The sequence below is a fragment of the Hibiscus syriacus genome, unplaced genomic scaffold (genome assembly GCF_006381635.1).
Source record: "Hibiscus syriacus cultivar Baekdansim isolate YM2019G1 unplaced genomic scaffold, ASM638163v2 tig00111990_pilon, whole genome shotgun sequence".
Classification (NCBI taxonomy): Eukaryota; Viridiplantae; Streptophyta; class Magnoliopsida; order Malvales; family Malvaceae; genus Hibiscus; species Hibiscus syriacus.
The window spans coordinates 10,181-29,783 of record NW_024063231.1 but is presented as its reverse complement, the minus strand read 5'-3'; the positions used below and the strand labels follow the sequence as shown (position 1 = coordinate 29,783).

The following is a 19,603-nucleotide window of genomic DNA, read 5'->3' as shown; positions in this document are numbered from 1 at the left end:
TTTTAATTAATTTAGATAAATCTGTATTTCAAGTTTAATTTTAATAGATAAATTTTTTAAAAGAAATTTTCTACGTAAAAACCCAAGTAAGGAGCAACTGAGATATATTTATTTTATATTTTATTAATGAAGTAGATAATAATATATGTTTTGTGAGGACATGAAACCGAAACAGATAGACCGATGAATCATCTGGGGGCTTAACTATTTAAACCCATGTAAGGCCCAAACTCAAAGATCCGAAATGCCCGAATTCGAGTTGCTTTACACTCCTCCAGTCGACCATCGTCCTCAATCTCGATTCTCGAACGATTCCGAACCCTAGAATTTTCAATTGAGGGTTTTGTTCTTCCCACGAAGTACATTACTTTTATTTCTTTACCGAACCAAACCAATCACTATCTTCCCAAAACCGAAACATAAGGGGAAAAAAGGAAACCATAAAAGGGGCGATGGATGGTCTTGAACCTTATTCTTTTAATAGCCATCCTCAATATCCTCGTTCGACCAGAACTCGCCATGTATACAGTTACGGACCAGACGAAGAGCTCGATGATGAAGAAGAACTGGAACAAGAAAACAACAACTTAGATGACGATGACGACGATGACCCAGATGTTTATTGCCGTCGTGTTAAAGAAAGGGAGCGTTTTGAAAGGTACCCAAAGCGGCAAAAGCTGAGAACTTCAGTCCCTAGCTTCCAGTGCACACCCGACCATAGAGATAGCTTCAAAACTGCTTATGATTGGTCGCAGCAAGAGATTTATGTTTTGTTAGAAGTTTGGGGGAATAGGTTTTTGCAATTGGGGAGGAGGAGTTTGAGGGGTGAAGATTGGGTTGATGTAGCTGAGAAAGTTAGTGATGCTTTGAAGAGTGTGAAAAATGAAGCCCAGTGTAGGCGTATGATCGATGGGTTGAAGAGGAAGTTTAAGAAAAAGAAGTTGATAGCCGAGAGAATAGGGTTGAATTCGAGTAAATGGGTGTTTTTTAGGAAAATGGAGATGTTAATGGGGTTGGGTTCTTCGTTTAAGCAACAAGAATCATGGTTGGCTTGTGGAGTGGATTCCGGGGAGTTTGTGTTTATGAATCCGCAGGTTTATTTGGATAGGTCCAATGGTTTTGATGAGATGAGGGATAGTCCCACTGACTCAGAGAATGAGGAGGAGGAGGATGGAGAAGAGGCTGATGGAGAGTCAAGGGTGAAAGCTGAAGTACACGATGAGCATTCAATGAGGATTTTGGCTGATTCGGTGCTGAGGTTTGGTAAGATATATGAGAAGATTGAGAGTAGTAAGAGGGAGCATATGAATGAATTGGAGAAGATGAGAACGGATTTTCATCAGGAGTTGGAGGTACAAAAGAAGCAGATTTTGGAGAGGGCACAAGCAGAAATTGCAAAGCTGAAGGAAGAGGATGATGACGATGAGGACGAGACTGACGATGAGTACGAAGACAATGAAAATTCCATGCAGAATATCAGCGAATAGGTTTCTTGGTGTGTACTTGCGTAGATTTATTTTGGCATATCGAAATGCTTTTGTTATTATAGACCATTTGATGTTGCTGATCATTTGTCTCTCCTGCTTTTATTTGTTAATTATTGCTTTATCATTTATCTTGATTCTTGGTATAATAGTGTTTCTATGGAGAGTAGAAACTTATCAAAATAAGAAAGATTCATAGCACTTGAGTTCTTCCTTTGTTTTAACTTAAAAAACTTAAAAAAACTTGTATCATTAGCTTATTTTGACTGATTTTCCCTTTGTTTGGTCAGTAATCTCTTTTCCTGATTTTGGAGATTAATGTTGCTTCTAGTTAGGAGTTATGATGATTTTGTTTTGGTTTTCTTTAGAGGGATGACAAATTTAAAGAGCTCAGAAGTTGGTTGCTTCTGGCTTTTGGTTCAACCTATAAGATGATCAGGCTGGGCTTCATTACTAGTCACCACACCCCAGTTCCTGAGGATAACCTGTAGAGAACTTGTGTGAAAGGGAGTAGATGTTTAGGCAATAGAAAACAGAGTTGTGTTTGATCCTAAAGCCTTGCTTATTTTGGTAAGTCATAGAGGTAGTAGTGAAATGCCCGTCCAACTCAATTGGTAGAGCACAAGGCTCTTAACCTTGTGGTCGTGAGATCGAGTCCCACGGAGGGCATTCCATAATTCGGAGGTCTCCACGGAAGTTGTTGCTCTCAACTTGGCATTGGGGGCAGCCTACTATCATACCTCCCCTTACCCCATTACATATGGAAAAAAGGGTCAGCTAATATTTTTATAGAGGTAGTAGTGCATCTTGCGATCAAATCTTATTTGAAGGTATAGTTAGGTTTCTAGATAGTAAAATCAAGTTACAACCAAAGTAAATGTGAGGTAGCTTATGTTAGTGGTGAGATGGTAAAATTAAGTTGCAATTGTATATTTGACATGTCACTATTTCTTAGCAATTTGTTTGATACGTCATAACAAAGAGACGATGTTAATATGCACCTTTTTTTCTCTTTCTTACTCTTTGGCATTTTGTGAGCTTTGACTTGGATCTTTTGCCGCCAGATTTCGTCCTGATCTTAATTAGGATATACTTGCCATGATGGTCACTTTGTCAATACTTGGCTTATCATGCTTTCAGTCTTTGGTGATATGGAATCCACTAGAATCTGCTCTACGATAATCCAGGTTCATGTTTTGGGTACATAGTTTTGTTGTTATGAGAAAATTGAATTTCTTGCTGGAAAATTTTCCATTGCCATAGAACGATAAGCATATGTGATATTTTTGTCTGAATTAAGAGATGTGGAATTCTCAATTGTCATGATAAGTCGAGGACTCCGTTAATTTTCTGATATTCTAAATATTGCTGTATCCTCAGGGTTTGAAGTTGTGTAAAGAACGATTACATGTCAACGTGCAACAAGAAATTGTGATTCATGGGGGGGGATTTTGTGCTCCCTGCATTGTGTGGAAGTTGAAAGTTTCAGTCGTGATAGATGTTTGCATTTAGAATCTAATACATGTATGATAGATTAGGGCTGACTTTAATCATCTACATATGCTGTCATTCGAATGAGCTCATTTTGACAGCTTTAATCTGGCTCCTTAGAAGTAAATGAACTTTGATTACCCTTAACTTTCCATTTTTTTGTCCAAATTTCATTTGCTCTTTCATTGGGGATTTTATGCTCTTAGAATAGGGGTCTAGGGGCAGAGGGAGAATTGTGAATAGACTTGGATTGGAGATACAAACCCACTCATCTTGTAAGGGCTGTAACTATTAATTGTCGATGCCCAGTTCCATACATTAAGACTGGGTTCACCAGACATTTTCAGTAATTCAGTAAGACCCCAACCGACTGAGTTACGGATTCAAATCAAATCCTTACAAAAAATGTTGAATTGAACCTCATTTAAACTTTGAGAAAATCGCCTCAGTGACAAAAAAAAAGTTATAATATACGATTTTAACCAACTTTTTTTGGATTTGCCAAAATGACCAACAAAATCGCAACGCGAAATAAAAATCGCAACGCGATCCCCAGAATCGCAAATCAGTTTCCAGAATCGCAAATCAGTTTCCAAAATCGCAACGCGATTCTTGAAAATCGCGATGCGATAGTACAAATTCGCATTGCGATTTTCCAAAATCGCAACGCGAATATGAAAATCGCAACGCGAACACATAAATCGCAACGCGTATCCGTAAATCGCAACGTGTATCCGTAAATCGCAACGGGTATGGGTAAATCGCAATGCGTATCCGTATATCGCAACGCGTATCCGTAAATCGCAACGATAATACATAAAATCGCAACGCGTATCCGTAAATCGCAACGCGATATTTAAAGCGCCATTATAATCGCTACGCGTATTTTATTTTCAAATTACAAAAAGAATATTAAGACAAAATCCCGTAATCGCAACTCATAACCTAAAACCTAAAATCACAACTCAGTCCCATCTCCATCTCTCACTCTCTACGGCGAAGAAATCCGTCCCCATCTCCGAAGATTTCCGTCCCCATCTCCGGCGAAATCCCTCACAACCATTCACGGTCAGAAATCCCTCACAATATTCAGAAATGGAAAATCAACCTCCGAGGGTTAGTTTTTTTAATTATTTTTATTTTGAAATGTTTGCATTATTGTAGGTTTTTCATATTGAAACTGATGATAAGTTTACTGGTCATTTCAATAATAGATTAACCATTTCACTTAGATTTCATTTCGCGTTACGATTCTGTCGTTGCGATTTTCATTTCGCGTTGCGATTCTCTCGTTGCGATTGTCATCTCGCGTTGCGATTCTCTCGTTGCGATTTTCATTTCAACCAAAAGACAAAACAGTGTTGCAAATTTTAGTTTAAAGAATAAACTACTACTTTTTATGTTTATTGTTTTTGGTATATCTTCACAGTGTAGTTTTTGGTATATCTAACTTGGTATGTTTATTGTTTTTGTAGAAATTTTTTTCGGCTCAATTGACCTTGAGAAATAAAGTCAGCCTGGCCACTACAATTGCAAAGAAGCTTTCACCTGCTCAAAGACAATTGTTTGAGGAAACATGCTTCGGGCCATGGCTGAGAGTACAGCATCCGGGTGGAGATGCTAATTTGACCCATTTGTGGCTTCAGACCATGACATCAAATCTACCCGACAGTATACAACGTGGTGAGGAAGAGATATGGTTTCATTTTCCACCAGCGTATACTTGCTTTGGGCGGAAGGAGTTCTGCTTAATCACTGGTCTACGATTCGGACACGATGATGTAGGCCGGTACACTCGTCATATCGCCCGCCCATCATGGTTATCCCGGGTTTTTTCCGGATGAGTCAATGGAGAAGCCGAACCTACATGTCGACGACCTGAAGAAATTATTTAATAAGAAAGCTGGTTTCACTCGGATGGAAGACGTCGATGTTGTCCGAGTATGCCTTCTACTACTTGTGTATGCCGGCTTTTTAGGCAGAGAGGCCAGACAACCTATTCATCGGGAGCTAATAATATTGGTAGAGGACCTGAATGCATGGAATCTGTTTCCGTGGGGTTCGTATATATGGAAAGCTATCTGGACTAAGTTGTCGTCTGCCTTTGATGACCGCAAAAGTTTGCGGGGCGATGGGTCCAAATACACTTTGTCAGGCTTTGTTTGGGCCTTTAAGGTAAGAATTTCTATATAATTTCTAAAATTATAATTAATTATTTAACAATTACTAATTTTGTTATTATATTGTTTGTAGATTTGGATATTCGAGGCTTTCCCCAGCATGCGTACATATGCAATAAAAACGTCAAATGATATTCCCAGGGCTATTTCCTGGAAGAGGAAAACTCTGTTGGATTGGGAAGACTTAATACCATATGCCACAATAAATAATGTAAGTTAACACAAATACTTTCATATATATATAAACAAGTTATTAATAGTAGACGTTTAACTTTGTTTGAGTTTTTATATTTTAGGAGGCCAACATTCCATTACAAAGACTGACACCCACGGAGGAAGAGCTTGCCACTGATTGGTGGCAAGCTAGTCAGAATTTTTTTGATGGCACGGATGATGAGCAGCATCCACTTCCTCCAATTCGAGAGCCATCACCTCACCTAGAGCCATCACCCGATCGACCCGACTATACATCTCTAGAACGAGAGCCATCACCTATCCCGTCACATCATCGAGCCTCTTCTCCACCATCACCTCATGATAGGCGACCGGCAAAGATGCCACGACTCCTATCTCCCTGTTCTCCACCTCCACCTCAACGGGATGAGTCAAGGGAGTTACGTGATGAGGTCAATGCCTTGCGTGAGGAGATCGGTACTCTACGCGATAACGATGGTGCATGGCGTGTGGAGGTGTCAACTTTACGTGGTGAGGTTGCCGCTCTACGTGAGATGATAGTATCGTTGCAGAATGAGGTTCATACTCTACGCAACGAGGTAAGTTTAAGATTTTCCATATTTAACTTAATGATAAATTTACTCGTAATTTCACTTAGATTAGCCATTTCACTTAGATTGCTTAGTAAATTTGTTCGGTTGCTGCCAATTCTGCTAAACTGTGTATTCTTTAACACTGTGAAATAGTATTTGTCTTTGTTTTGTCTTTTGGTTGAAAGTAAATTTGTTCGGTTGCTGCCAATTCTGCTAAACTGTGTATTCTTTAACACTGTGAAATATATTTGTCTTTGTTTTGTCTTTTGGTTGAAAGTAAATTTGTTCGGTTGCTGCCAATTCTGCTAAACTGTGTATTCTTTAACACTGTGAAATAGTATTTGTCTTTGTTTTGTCTTTTGGTTGAAAGTAAATTTGTTCGGTTGCTGCCAATTCTGCTAAACTGTGTATTCTTTAACACTGTGAAATAGTATTTGTCTTTGTTTTGTCTTTTGGTTGAAAGTAAATTTGTTCGGTTGCTGCCAATTCTGCTAAACTGTGTATTCTTTAACACTGTGAAATAGTATTTGTCTTTGTTTTGTCTTTTGGTTGAAAGTAAATTTATCCATTCAAGTTTCAATTTGCAGAAGAAGAAATAGTTTACTTTCGCAACACGAAACTTAAAATCGCAACGCGAAACCAAAATCGCAACGCGAAATGAAAATCGCAACGACAGAATCGCAACGCGAAACCAAAATCGCAACGACAAGATCGCAACGCGAAACCAAAATCGCATTGCGATTTTCATTTCGCGTTGCGATTCTTTCGTTGCGATTTTCATTTCGCATTGCGATTCTGTCGTTGCGATTTTCATTTCGCGTTGCGATTTTGGTTTCGCGTTGCGATTTTAAGTTTCGTGTTGCGAAAGTAAACTATTTCTTCTTCTGCAAATTGAAACTTGAATGGATTGCATTACTTCAACCAATAGACAAAACAAAGACAAATACTAACTTCAGGGTATTAGTTTGAAACATATTTTTCTTTGTTATCTGATGCATTTTGTGAACTATGATAGAATAATGACTTGGGTGAATACAATGCAAGTTTGAAACATATTTGTCTTTGTTTTCACTGTTTAAAGATCATGTCTGTTTATTTACTGATTTTTGTATTTAATTATTTAGCGGCCCGATAGAGTGGATGCTTTACGTCGGGTTATGCTTGCACGACGGAGTTCACGCATCAGACAGCGTGCACGTGCTATTAAGTCTCCGTACACCCCAATAGTGCGAAGACACCGCAAGAAGAAGCCCGACTCGCCTGTCATCCCTCAAGAGTCCACTCCTATCGTTGAAGAGGCCCCCCATATCATTCCTCGAGAGTCCCCTCCCACCGTTCAAGAGGCAACTGTCATCGTTGAAGAGGTCCCTCCCACCATTCCAGAGTCTGATTCACATGGGGTAATATATCGAAGTATTGAGAAACCCCCACCGGTTCCGGACATGATGGATGAGAGTTGGCTCTCGTATGAGTTACCGGCCAGTACCATACCGGTATCTGAAGAGGAGAGGGAACAACTACCGGACACAATTTTGGATAACACCCTTTGGGCTAAGACCGCAGTTGATTTTTATCTACATGAGCGGAGCAAGGGGTGTTTCACTGACATATGCAAGCTCACCGATGATATCTTTTTGTTGCTTGAACGGCCTTGGTGGGGCGTATTATTAGGGGTCGAAGACAATGGCTATTTCGATGGGGGGGTAAGTCTTATATTTTTCTTATATTTCAATTTGATTAATTTTTTTTTTAAATTTATGTAAGTCACTAATATATGTCTTTTTTTGTAAAACAGCATATCGATGCGTGGGTGACACGTCTTCTAATAATAAGAAAACTTAAGAAAAATAAAAATATACGATATACAATAATGCCGACGTCTTTTCACGCCGTTCACTTGAAGAATGCACGAGATGAATCATTTGATTTGGGCAATGGACAAGCTAAACTTTATCCTGCATGGTGGGAGGTCGATAAGGTTAGTATTTATTTTAGATTGAGTTTAAAGGTTTTATGAAATAAGTGCGCAAATGAATGAATTATTACTTATGATTGCAGGTGTTTATCCCTGTTTTGGAACGTAAACATTGGATTCTCGTCGAGCTTCAGCTCCCATCCCTTAAGACAATAGTGTATGACAGCATGATAAATTACATATCATTGGCTGATTTAAGAGATGTTATTAAGGGATGGAGCTCTCATTTGGCTAAATTCTTGGATGCGATCAATTATTGGACTCGTTCTGGAAACAAGAAGCCAAAGAAGCTCAATATTACAGTTATTAGAGACGAGACCGCGCCACAACAAACGAGCGGAGCCAGAGGAGATTGTGGTCCTCTCGTATGCTTGGCGTTGGAGCGTTTGACGACGGGAAGCATCAAGTATCTACCTCCCACCGATAGAGATAAAGCTGCAGTAGGCTTGTGGTTTCGGCATTATATGGCTAAATCGATATATACGAGACGCTGCCTACCTGCATCCGCGTTTAAAAATGTCCATAAACAATTGGTAAGTTTATACTTATAAATGAAAATGTTTGGTTAAGTAACTAGAATTCAATAATTTGCGTAGAAAGTGTTGTTTGAACAAATGTTTGGTTTCTGCAGGTTAATCTCAGAAGTGAACTGCGTGAAAATGATGTCGAGCTGCAAAAGTTGATTCAATAGTTTAATTGATTGTTTTTTGATTGTTTAATTGATTTGTAAAAGTTGATTCAATAGTAGATGATCGGAAATAAGAATTATTGCTTATTTTTTGATTGTTTAATTGATTTGTAAAAGATGATTTGTAAAAGTTGATTTGTGTAATTGATGCGAACATAATTCTTATTTGTGCTTGTTTAATTGATTGAAATGTAATGGTTGATTTTGTTGATTTCAATCTGCATTATGTTGAAGGCAAAAATGACTATCGCAATGCGAAATGAAAATCGCAATGCGAAATGAAAATCGCAACGAGAGAATCGCAATGCGAAATGAAAATCGCAATGCGGAAATGAAAATCGCAATGCGTTTATAATTTCGCATTGCGATTATCTCGTTGCGATTTTCATTTCGCATTGCGATTTTCATTTCGCATTGCGATTCTTTCGTTGCGATTTCATTTCGCATTGCGATTTTCATTTCGCATTGCGATTTTCATTTCGTATTGCGATTTTAATTTCGCATTGCGATTATGTCGGTTCGATTTTCATTTCGCATTGTGATTTTCATTTCGCATTGCGATTCTCTCGTTGCGATTTTCATTTCGCATTGCGATTTTCATTTCGCATTGCGATTCTCTCGTTGCGATTTTCATTTCCGCATTGCGATTTTCATGTTGGGATTTTCATTTCGCGTTGCGATTGTATTTTCCGTGTTGCGATAGTCAAATGCATGCCTAATAGTGATAACAACTGAATAACAAGAGTTGGTTAAGTCAAAATGGTTGGCCTGAGTCATTAATTCAACTGAAAATGTTAAAAGTTCACACATAAAATCCACATAATACAACGTTTGCATATGAGCTTTTGATGGCAACGTTTACATAATACACATAAAATGTTAAATGTTAAAACGTTTACATAATACAACTGAATAACAACGTTTACATAATACAAAGTTCACACCATATGAGCTTTGGATTTTGATGAGGATCCATATTTTGGTAGAGGAAAAGATGATTTTGATGGCACTGGTGATCCACATGTCACCTTGTATGACCACTTTCCTTGCACCGACTACATGTCGATCTCTTCTTCTCTTCACCCTTAGACGGTATACGATCGTGACTTTTTGGTCGGCCAGGTAGCCTTCTGTCCATGGCTGGTGGCAAAACTGTTTGTAAGTCATCTGGTATGTCCCACTCAGAAGGATGTGGAATAGGGTAGACAATCTCGGCATAAGTCTGTCGATAAACTTCTGTAGTGTAGCAATCCATAGCGTATGCGCTTGAATCATCTTGGTTTAAATGAAGAGCAACTTTTATAACATGGCCACACGGATAACCAGATGTTTGCCATTTCATACAACTACACGTCTTTGCATTTAGATCGACTAGCCCATTTAAGTTATTATCCAGTACTTGAAACAAAGTGTTTGAACATGGTTCAACTCTCCATGACGTTGACTTCACAACACGTTTCGTTATCTTTTTTTCAGTCCATGGTGTAACACGATGTTCCAATGTTCCTGTAAATTTAAATAAACAATACTTAGTAAAATATATAAATATGATAAGTTACGAATTCAAAGAAATAATACATGCATGGTTTCTTTTCTTGTAGTACCACTGTTGAATAGAGGCTCGAAAAAACTCCATTAACATAGTAATGGGTAATTTCCGGGAATGACGACTTAGAGCGTTGATTGATTCTGCACTATTAGACGTCATGAAACCATATCTTGCTCCAAGTTGATGTACTCTTGACCATCTTTCAAACCCACATCTTCTAGTGTTTGAGCACACTGAGGCAAAACACGTCTTAAACAATTTATATGCTTATTGAAATCCACTTCCCGATAAGCTTTTACAGCCTTCCAGTATGTCCATTTGTGCTTTTTTATACCAGCAGACCTTGATTTTAGATTTCTATACAAATGAACACCACAAAGTCCATGAAAAGCATCTGGGAAAACCTTCTAACAGCGTTGTCAATTGAGTTTGCCCTATCGGATATGATTGTCAGATTGCTAATAGGACCTATGCAATCCCTAAGATGCCCCATAAACCATGTCCATGAATCAGAGGTTTCAGATTTGCCAACCCCGTAAGCTATTGGCAATATCCCATTGTTAGCATCCATGGCTACTGCTAATAAGTTTACTCCAAGGTATCGACCTTTCAAATGTGCTCCGTCAACTATAATAACTGGGCGCATGCAAGTAATAAACGAACGAATCTACAAAATAATATACACAAGAAATATAATCATTTAAATGTGAAATGCATGTAACTAACAAAATGAGTCAACAAAATTATATTGATTTACTAACCGTAGCACCAATGGCGATAAACAGCAACTCAAAGCGTCCATCTCTATCTGTTTTGATATGAGTTACCGACCCAGGATTTTTCAGCTTTAAATTGTGACAATAAGCCGGCAGTTGGGCAAACGATGCTTCTGGCGACCCCCTCAACAATTCCAAGGCATAACATTTGGCTCTCCAAGCTTGAGAATATGATATACTAATCTTGAACCGAGCATTCATGTCAGTCATAATTTCATGTCCCCGATATACCCTGCCATTCAAAAACATTAACTCAGCCAGAAAACCACCCAACACCTTTTTGTTTGCCTGTCTATGGTGAGGAAAAACTTGGGTTCTTGAACATGTATGTTTATCAATAAAAGTCCTAACTTGAAACATTTTGCAATCTTTTATTCTCTTTGCAATCATACGCCACGTACAGTTTTTGTCAATCATACACCTTGTTTCGAAACGATCTTTGCTTGATTTGTTAACTTTTAGTTGATAGCCATCTTCCACACATTTCGTATATAAAGCTATCTTCAAGTCTTCCTTTGTATCAAAACAATCATCTTTCTTGATACGAATAACTTTTGTGTAACAATCAACTGCTTTCTTTATCAACTCTTCTTCCGGTATCTGAAGTAATTCTGGCATATTCCAGTTATACGCCCGTGGCATTTTCTTTTCTTCGGGGACTTTTCTTCTTCTTTTTCTTCTTCAGGATTATATGAATTACAGAATGGATGTTCAACATGTTCATTCACAGTCGTAACTTCCTCCTCATTATCATCAACATTACATTCTTCGGCAACGGCTGTTTCATCATCAAAATTCGGGTATTGACCAATATCAATATCATTACACGCATGGTCTGTTTCTTCTTCTGAAACATCATCAAAATCCGTGTATTGACCAATATCAAAGTCCGGATATTGACCAAGACCAAATTTCGAATACTGACTAGTACTCACAATTTTTTCTGTTGGCTCATCATCGTCTAACTGGTCAATACGAAAACCGGAATTTGGTGCTGAAAGTTGATTGGGATTTGGATTAGAGAAAGGTTGTGGGTTTTGAGAAAAACTTAGTTGATTACTACCCGCTACTGACCCAACAATACTACTTCTAGGTTCAACAACATACAATGTAACATCATCTTGTGAAACACTAATGTAAGCAATGAATCGTTCAACATCTTCATTGTCGGTTAACAAATAAACTTTACCATTTCTCTGATAAGATAGCCTAAATCCACTTAGGGGCTCTAAATTCAATTTATTTGAAACACGTAGCATTAGAGTTTCATAAGTTAACTTTTGTAAAGACAATTTTAGTTGAAGATTTATGGGTAAAGGCATATATTGTAAAACACCATTAACATTATCCCATGACCCTCCAAAACACAAATCTATCCAAACATGATCAACATTAGATGATTTCATGGTTGTAACTAAACAAACGAGATGCGAAACTAAGACCTGTTGCCGGATGGGGAAGGATGTCGTTGGATATAGGAACGGATGTCGCCGGAGAGAGTGATAGATGGAGATGGAATGAGTTGCGATTTAGGGATTTAGTTTATGATTTCAGTGTTATATACCCAAATTTCAGTGTTGTGATTTACAGATTCTCGTTGCGATTTACGGATTATCGTTGCGATTTACAGATTCTCGTTGCGATTTACGGATTATCGTTGCGATTTACGGATACGCGTTGCGATTTACGGATTATCGTTGCGATTTACGGATACGCGTTGCGATTTACGGATACGCATTGCGATTTACGGATACGCGTTGCGATTTACGGATACACGTTGCGGTTTACGGATACGCGTTGCGATTTACGGATACGCGTTGCGATATACGGATACGCATTGCGATTTACCCATACGCGTTGCGATTTACGGATACACGTTGCGATTTACGGATACGCGTTGCGATTTATGTGTTCGCGTTGCGATTTTCATATTCGCGTTGCGATTATGGAAAATCGCAATGCGAATTTGTACTATCGCATCGCGATTTTCAAGAATCGCGTTGCGATTCTGGAAACTGATTTGCGATTCTGGGGATCGCGTTGCGATTTTTATTTCGCGTTGCGATTTTGTTGGTCATTTTGGCAAATCCAAAAAAAGTTGGTTAAAATCGTATATTATAACTTTTTTTTGGTCACTGAGGCGATTTTCTCTTTAAACTTTGGTAAAAAAAATCTATAAAAACTTTATGGTTTAATCTCAAACAAAAAAATTTGGAAGAATGATTCGGCATGGGTGATCGTTTCATCAAATTTGTCTTCTACACTAATAGTCATTCAAATTTTAAGGTATTTTCATTTTCATAACTAAAATTAAACAACTTTCAATGGAGTCACTATCGTATTTTTGATTCAAACTCATCGCGAAACCTTCAAATCTCCTCAAATTTCAATCAAAACTAAAACATAAAATTTTTCGATTTGTCACTATCAACTTTTAGATCAACTTTAAACTAAACTATATTAATCTTTTGGCCAAATAGAACCTTCCCCCTAATGAAAATGACCAAACACTCTATAATCGATACCTGGTTTTTGCGATAGATGTTCATTTGGATTTGATTTTTAGTTTTTTGAAAGAAGACTTTAACGTGCCAAACCAAATTTTCTCAATGGTATTTAACGATAATGACAATAATGAAAGTGAACTAAAAGTTTAATAATTGTAATGTAAGTTTTAAAAGTTTTGATGAACAAAGTGAAAACAGTCAAAGTATAATGATCGTTACTGTAATTTGTCCTGATTATTGTTACTATTTTATATAAACACTCGTACGAATAGAAACCTATGCAGGAAATTAATTAATATGAAGAAAATTAAAATAAAAAACACAAGATCCAAGATAGCAAATCAATGTGCCAAAGAACGCAGGCCGCCACGATCGTGCAATATGGATTACTTTCATTTTATACTAAACTAACCTTTATTCTATTAATAGATCACATGAATGTGTTATGTTTTAGGATAAAATGGTAGAAGAATTTAGAGATTTCAGAGAATAGAAGAAAAGTAATAGATACAGAAAACGTGTATTATTTTTTCATAAGATCCCTTACAGATTTCTGGTACAATTATATATCTAACAAATACCAGTTGTCTAACAAAATAACTGTTTAGGTGCTGACTCACCAACCCAATCTCTGTCCATATATTATCTTAACAGACTCAAGCCCAAACGAAAAGCCCACATGTGAATTAAATGGGTTAAGTCTGGATAAGCCCAACTTATTTTAATCCATCCGCCTGCCTTCCTTTCATTCCCAATTCCTCAAATGATTTCTCAATCCCTAACCTCCTTACAATCCCTAAATTCGCACGATCCTCCCCCATTTCTGCTGATTCATCCCCAATCCCTCTCTTCGATATTTTCCCCAAATCAATACCTTCAAACCCTAACCCACCTTCCATCGTAACAATACCCCCTCCATCAGACGATCCTTGTCCTCAAGGATCAAAATTGGGAAATTGATTCTTCAGTACTGCTACATCCTCCCAAGTGGCATCGGAGGAAACCCCGTGTTCGTCCATTGGATAAGAAACTGTTGGACTGTCTGATTGTTACGTTTCACCACTCGTCGATTCAAAACCATGGCTGGGTAAACTTTTAGTTGGCCGTCCGATGTAACCTCTGGAGGATTTATCGAGGTAAACCCCTGTGTCCCTACTTTTTTCTTAAGTAAACTGACATGAAACACCGGATGCAACTTTGACTCTGGTGGTAGTTCAAGTTTATATGCAACTTGACCTATTCTTTTCTGTATCTTGTAAGGACCAAAAAACCGAGCAGTCAGTTTAAGATTTTTCCTCAATGCCAGAGATGTTTGTCTATACGGTTGAAGTTTTAGGTAAACCTCATCTCCTACCTGAAATTCCCTGTCAGTGCGATTTTTGTCCACCATTTGCTTCATTCGATTGCTTGCTTTGAGTAGTTGGTCTCGTAGAAATAGATTCAATTGATCCCTATGTTGCATCATATTCTGTATTGCATCTACCCGTGACTCACCTGACCAGTTCAGACTAGGAGGTTTATACCCATATAATGCCTCAAATGGAGTCATATGTAAAGCTGTGTGGTAATTAGTGTTATACCACAACTCAGCCTGTGGTAGCAACTTTGACCAAGAATTTGGCTTTAAAAAACACATACTCCTTAGATACTGCTTCAAACACTGGTTGAGTCTTTCAGTCTGACCATCTGTTTCTGGATGATAGGCAGTACTAAAATAAGTAGTTGTCCCCAGTTGCTTCAGTAACTCTTGCCAAAATAAACTGGTGAAAGACTTATCTTTGTCAGAAATAGCAACCTTAGGAGGACCATGCAATTTATAAACCTGATCAAGATACACTCTAGCAACCTCCATCACTGTGTAGGGATGAGATAAAGGCAAAAAATGAGCATATTTAGTAAATTTGTCAATTACCACCAGGATACACTTGTACTTTGTTGAAGGTGGTAACCCTTCAATAAAGTCCATTGTTATCACCTCCCAAGCATTATTTGGAACTGGAATACGCTGTAATAGCCCAGGCTTAGGAATATGCTCAATTTTAGTCCTCTGACAAATATCACACTGCTTAATATGTTCTTGAGTCATAATCTTCATTCTTGGCCAGAAAAAATAATATTTAATTCTATGATATGTAGCTTGAATACCTGAATGTCCTCCTTGCGGGGAATCATGTAAAGCCACAATTATCTTCTGTCTAAGGTCTCCTGTGCTGCCAACATAAATCCTGTGTTTAAAATATAAAACTCCTTTAGATAACTTCTAGTCTTCCATACTGTCTGGTTGAAGAACTAGAATGAGAATTTTTTCTTGAGCTATGGCATCAGCTTCATAACTTTCTTCAATGTCATTTACCCAAGTAGGAGTGATAATGTGTCCCCAGCTGTAAAAATTCACCAGAATCAATCTGCTGCCTAGAAAGTGCATCTGCCACCTTATTAGATTTACCCTTTCTGTACTGAATGGTATAATCAAGCCCAAGTAACTTTGTTAGACCCTTCTTCTGTATAGCTGTAGTTAATTTCTGCTCTAGAAGATGTTTTAAGGGTTCATGATCTGTTTTGATTACAAAAGATCCACTCTCCAAATAGTGTCTCCAGTGCGATACTGCCATTAGGATAGCCAAATATTCCTTTTCATAAATAGAAAGATCTGCATGCTTAGGACCCAAAGCCTTACTCAAGTAAGCTATAGGTCTGCCTGCCTGAGATAGGACAACCCCAATTCCCTTTGAACTAGCATCAGTCTCCAAAAAAAAATTCAGTTCAAAATTGGGCAAAGCCAAAACTGGAGCTTCACACATAACAACCTTTAATTTCTCAAAAGCTATTTTGGCTTCAGTAGACCAATGAAATCCTTCTTTTTTCAGCATGATTGTTAAGGGTTTACTCAATTCTCCATACCCTTTTATAAATTTTCTATAGTACCCTGTGAGACCCAAAAATCCTCTCAAAGCTTTTAGGTTCTTAGGAAGAGGCCATTGTTGCATAGCTTTAATTTTAGTAGGATCAGTTGCCACTCCTTTAACTGAAATGAGATGCCCCAAATACTCCACCTGCTGCTGCCCAAAAAAACATTTACTCTTTTTGGCATATAACTGTTTCTTCAACAAAATCTCCAACACAATTCTCAAATGTTGTTTACGTTCTGCCATACTAGAACTGTAAACCAGAATATCATCAAAAAATACAAGAACAAACCTCCGTAAATAAGCTCCAAACAGATCATTCATCAAAGCTTGAAAAGTAGCTGGAGCATTAGTAAGTCCAAAAGGCATAACCTTAAATTCATAATGCCCTTGGTGAGTCCTAAAAGCAGTTTTAGGAATATCTTCATCTTTAATCTTGATTTGCCAATAACCAGATCTCAAATCAATCTTTGAAAAGAAAGTAGCCCCATGTAGCTCATCTAATAGGTCCTCTACTATAGGAATAGGAAATTTATTCTTGACTGTAGCAGAATTAAGTTGTCTATAGTCTACAAAGAATCTCCAAGTTCCATCTTTCTTTTTAATAAGCAAGCAAGGAGAAGCAAAAGGACTTTTACTTACTTGTATGATAGAAGAGGATAACATCTCAGCAATCTGCTTTTCCACTTCAGTTTTATGATGATAAGGAAATCTATAGGGTCTTAAATTGACTGGTTGTGTTCCTTGTTTCAAAACAATTGCATGATCATGTTTTCTCCTAGGAGGCATCCCTTTTGGTTCCTCAAACACCTTCTTAAACTCTGCCAATAATTCTTGCAAAGGTAGAGGAATTAGACTATCTTGTACTTCAGCACTTAACAAATACATTTCTCCCGTCAATTCAGCATCTTTTTCCACAAATTTCTGAAATTTTTCACCTGTTATGGGTCTGATTAGTGGTAATTTTTGAGTACCTCTAATCACAATAGACTTCCCATCATTCTCAAAACTAATAGTTTTTGCCTTAAAATCCATCAGTATAGGGCTAACTCCTCATCCAGTCCACCCCCAATACCATATCACTGCCTCCCAATGACAATACTCTGAAATCATGCTGAAATTCATATCCTTGCATCTTCCAGCTCACCTTATTGCTTCTGGCAGTACTAAACAATTTTTCACCATTAGCTACTGTAATAACCAGTGGCTGAGTATTAACTACCTCTATTTTTTCTTTAGCCCACTTAGGAGTCACAAAACTGTGAGTGCTGCCACTATCAATCAACACATTAATAGGTTTGCCTCTGATGGACCCTTGAATTCTCAAAGTAGTATGCCCCACATTTCCTGTAATAGCATTAATAGAAATTTCCAAGGCTTCCTTTGCTGCTTCTTCTACTTCCCCAGATTCTCCTTCAATCAACTCTTGTTCAGCAAATTCTTCTGCTTCCATGCAGTTCAACTGTCTATCCTTGCACTGGTGCCCAGGAATAAACTTTTCCCTACATTTGAAACATAAATTATATGCCCTCCTATATTCCACCAAATTCTGCTTTGTATTGATATTAGGAGGAACTGTCCTGGGTAGGAACCTCTATTTCCACTGCCTTGTTGACTACTTGAAGGTGTGTAAGAAAAATTTTGTTAGAAAATTTATACTTCTTCCCTTCAATCTCATTAGCTAGCTCTTACAATTTTGCTTGTCTGTAGGCTTCAGATAGTTTCTTGGGCTCTAACACCTTCACTTTATGTTTTAATTCTTCTTTGAGACCACTGATGAAACTGGAAACAAAGTAATCTTCTCCCAAATGCATATTCTGTTGCAGTAAGTAGGGTCTTAGCTCCTCAAACTTTTCTTGATATTCCTCTACACTTCCCTTCGCATCAACTTATTAAATTCTTCAATGATATCTGAATAGTTTCTGTCACAAATCTATGACACAAATCAGCCTCAAATTCATGCCAAGTTACTCTATGCTTCTGCATAATATAAACATCAAACCAGGCCTCAGCCTTTCCCATTAAATACATTGCAGCCACATCTAATTTTTCTTCTTCAGGAACTCCCAAAAGATTAAAATATTTTTGGCATTTTCTAACCCATCCTCTAGATTACTGCCATCAAACATCTGCAGCTCTAATTTAGGTCGAGGTAAAATAGGCCCTGAACTTCCAAATAAACCCTTACTGTCCACTTTAACCTCACTAGAACTGCCTATAACATTTTCTTCTTGCAATTTCTGATTAAAAGGTAAAGGACCAATAAACCCTACAGGTTTAGAAGCTAATATCCTCGGTTCATTAGGTTGAAAAGTACTTCTCATGCTCACAAGAACCGTAATCAAACATGGTTGTTTACCTCCATTTTTGTTATGTTTTTTCAGCTACTGTTGGTTGACTCTTTACTGAGTGAGGTGAATCTTTCTCCTCAGCTGCTTGATTGACCAGCTGTAGGATCCTCTGTAAATACCCCCTGTTTTCAGTCATTCCATCCTCCAATGCTTGAATCCTCCCTTCCAGCTCTTCTTTCTGCTCCGCCCACCAAGAAGGTAAAGTCTCCTCCTTAGCCTCCACTGCTGATTGTTCTGGTACTTCTGTGATTCCAGTTTTTTTTTCATTTTTCTTGTCTTTCCCAGCGTGAAAATTGACTTTGGATCACTAAAACTCAGCTCTGATTACCAATTTGTTATGTTTTAGGATAAAATGGTAGAAGAATTTAGAGATTTCAGAGAATAGAAGAAAAGCAATAGATACAGAAAACGTGTATTCTTTTTTCATAAGATCCCTTACAGATTTCTGGTACAATTATATATCTAACAATACCAGCTGTCTAACAAAATAACTGCTTAGGTGCTGACTCACCAACCCAACCTCTGTCCAGATATTATCTTAACAGACTCAAGCCCAAACGAAAAGCCCACATGTGAATTAAATGGGTTAAGTCTGGATAAGCCCAACTTATTTTAATCCATCTGCCTGCCTTCCTTTATTCCCAATTCCTCAAATGATTTCTCATCCCTAACCTCCTTACAATCCCTAAATTCGCACGATCCTCCCCATTTCTACTGATTCATCCCCAATCCCTCTCTTCGATATTTTCCCCAAATCAATACCTTCAAACCCTAACCCACCTTCCATCGTAACAGAATGTTGATGGTTGATGTCATAAAACTAGTCTATTGTTCTCAGAATTTTTAATCTCAGCCATGTCTGCAAATGTAGAACTCAAGACAGAACAAACTATGATACCCTCAAGCTATAAAAAGAGGAGGGTATTGTT

The 19,603-nt window shown here is 37.8% G+C and overlaps 1 protein-coding gene across 1 annotated transcript; it reads left to right on the top strand.

The window, feature by feature from the left end:
* Positions 1-217: 217 nt before the first annotated feature.
* LOC120173893 (trihelix transcription factor ASIL2-like) lies at positions 218-2,931 on the top strand. The gene is made up of 2 exons (XM_039180930.1): positions 218-1,495; positions 2,865-2,931. Exon 1 carries the CDS (start codon positions 453-455, stop codon positions 1,485-1,487), a length of 1,035 nt encoding a protein of 344 aa, XP_039036861.1. The 5' UTR covers positions 218-452; the 3' UTR covers positions 1,488-1,495; positions 2,865-2,931.
* Positions 2,932-19,603: the final 16,672 nt, after the last annotated feature.

What these genes read in the sequence shown, in the direction of transcription:
- LOC120173893 (XM_039180930.1), top strand. Translation starts at nt 453, where the DNA reads ATGGATGGTCTTGAACCTTATTCTTTTAATAGCCATCCTCAATATCCT.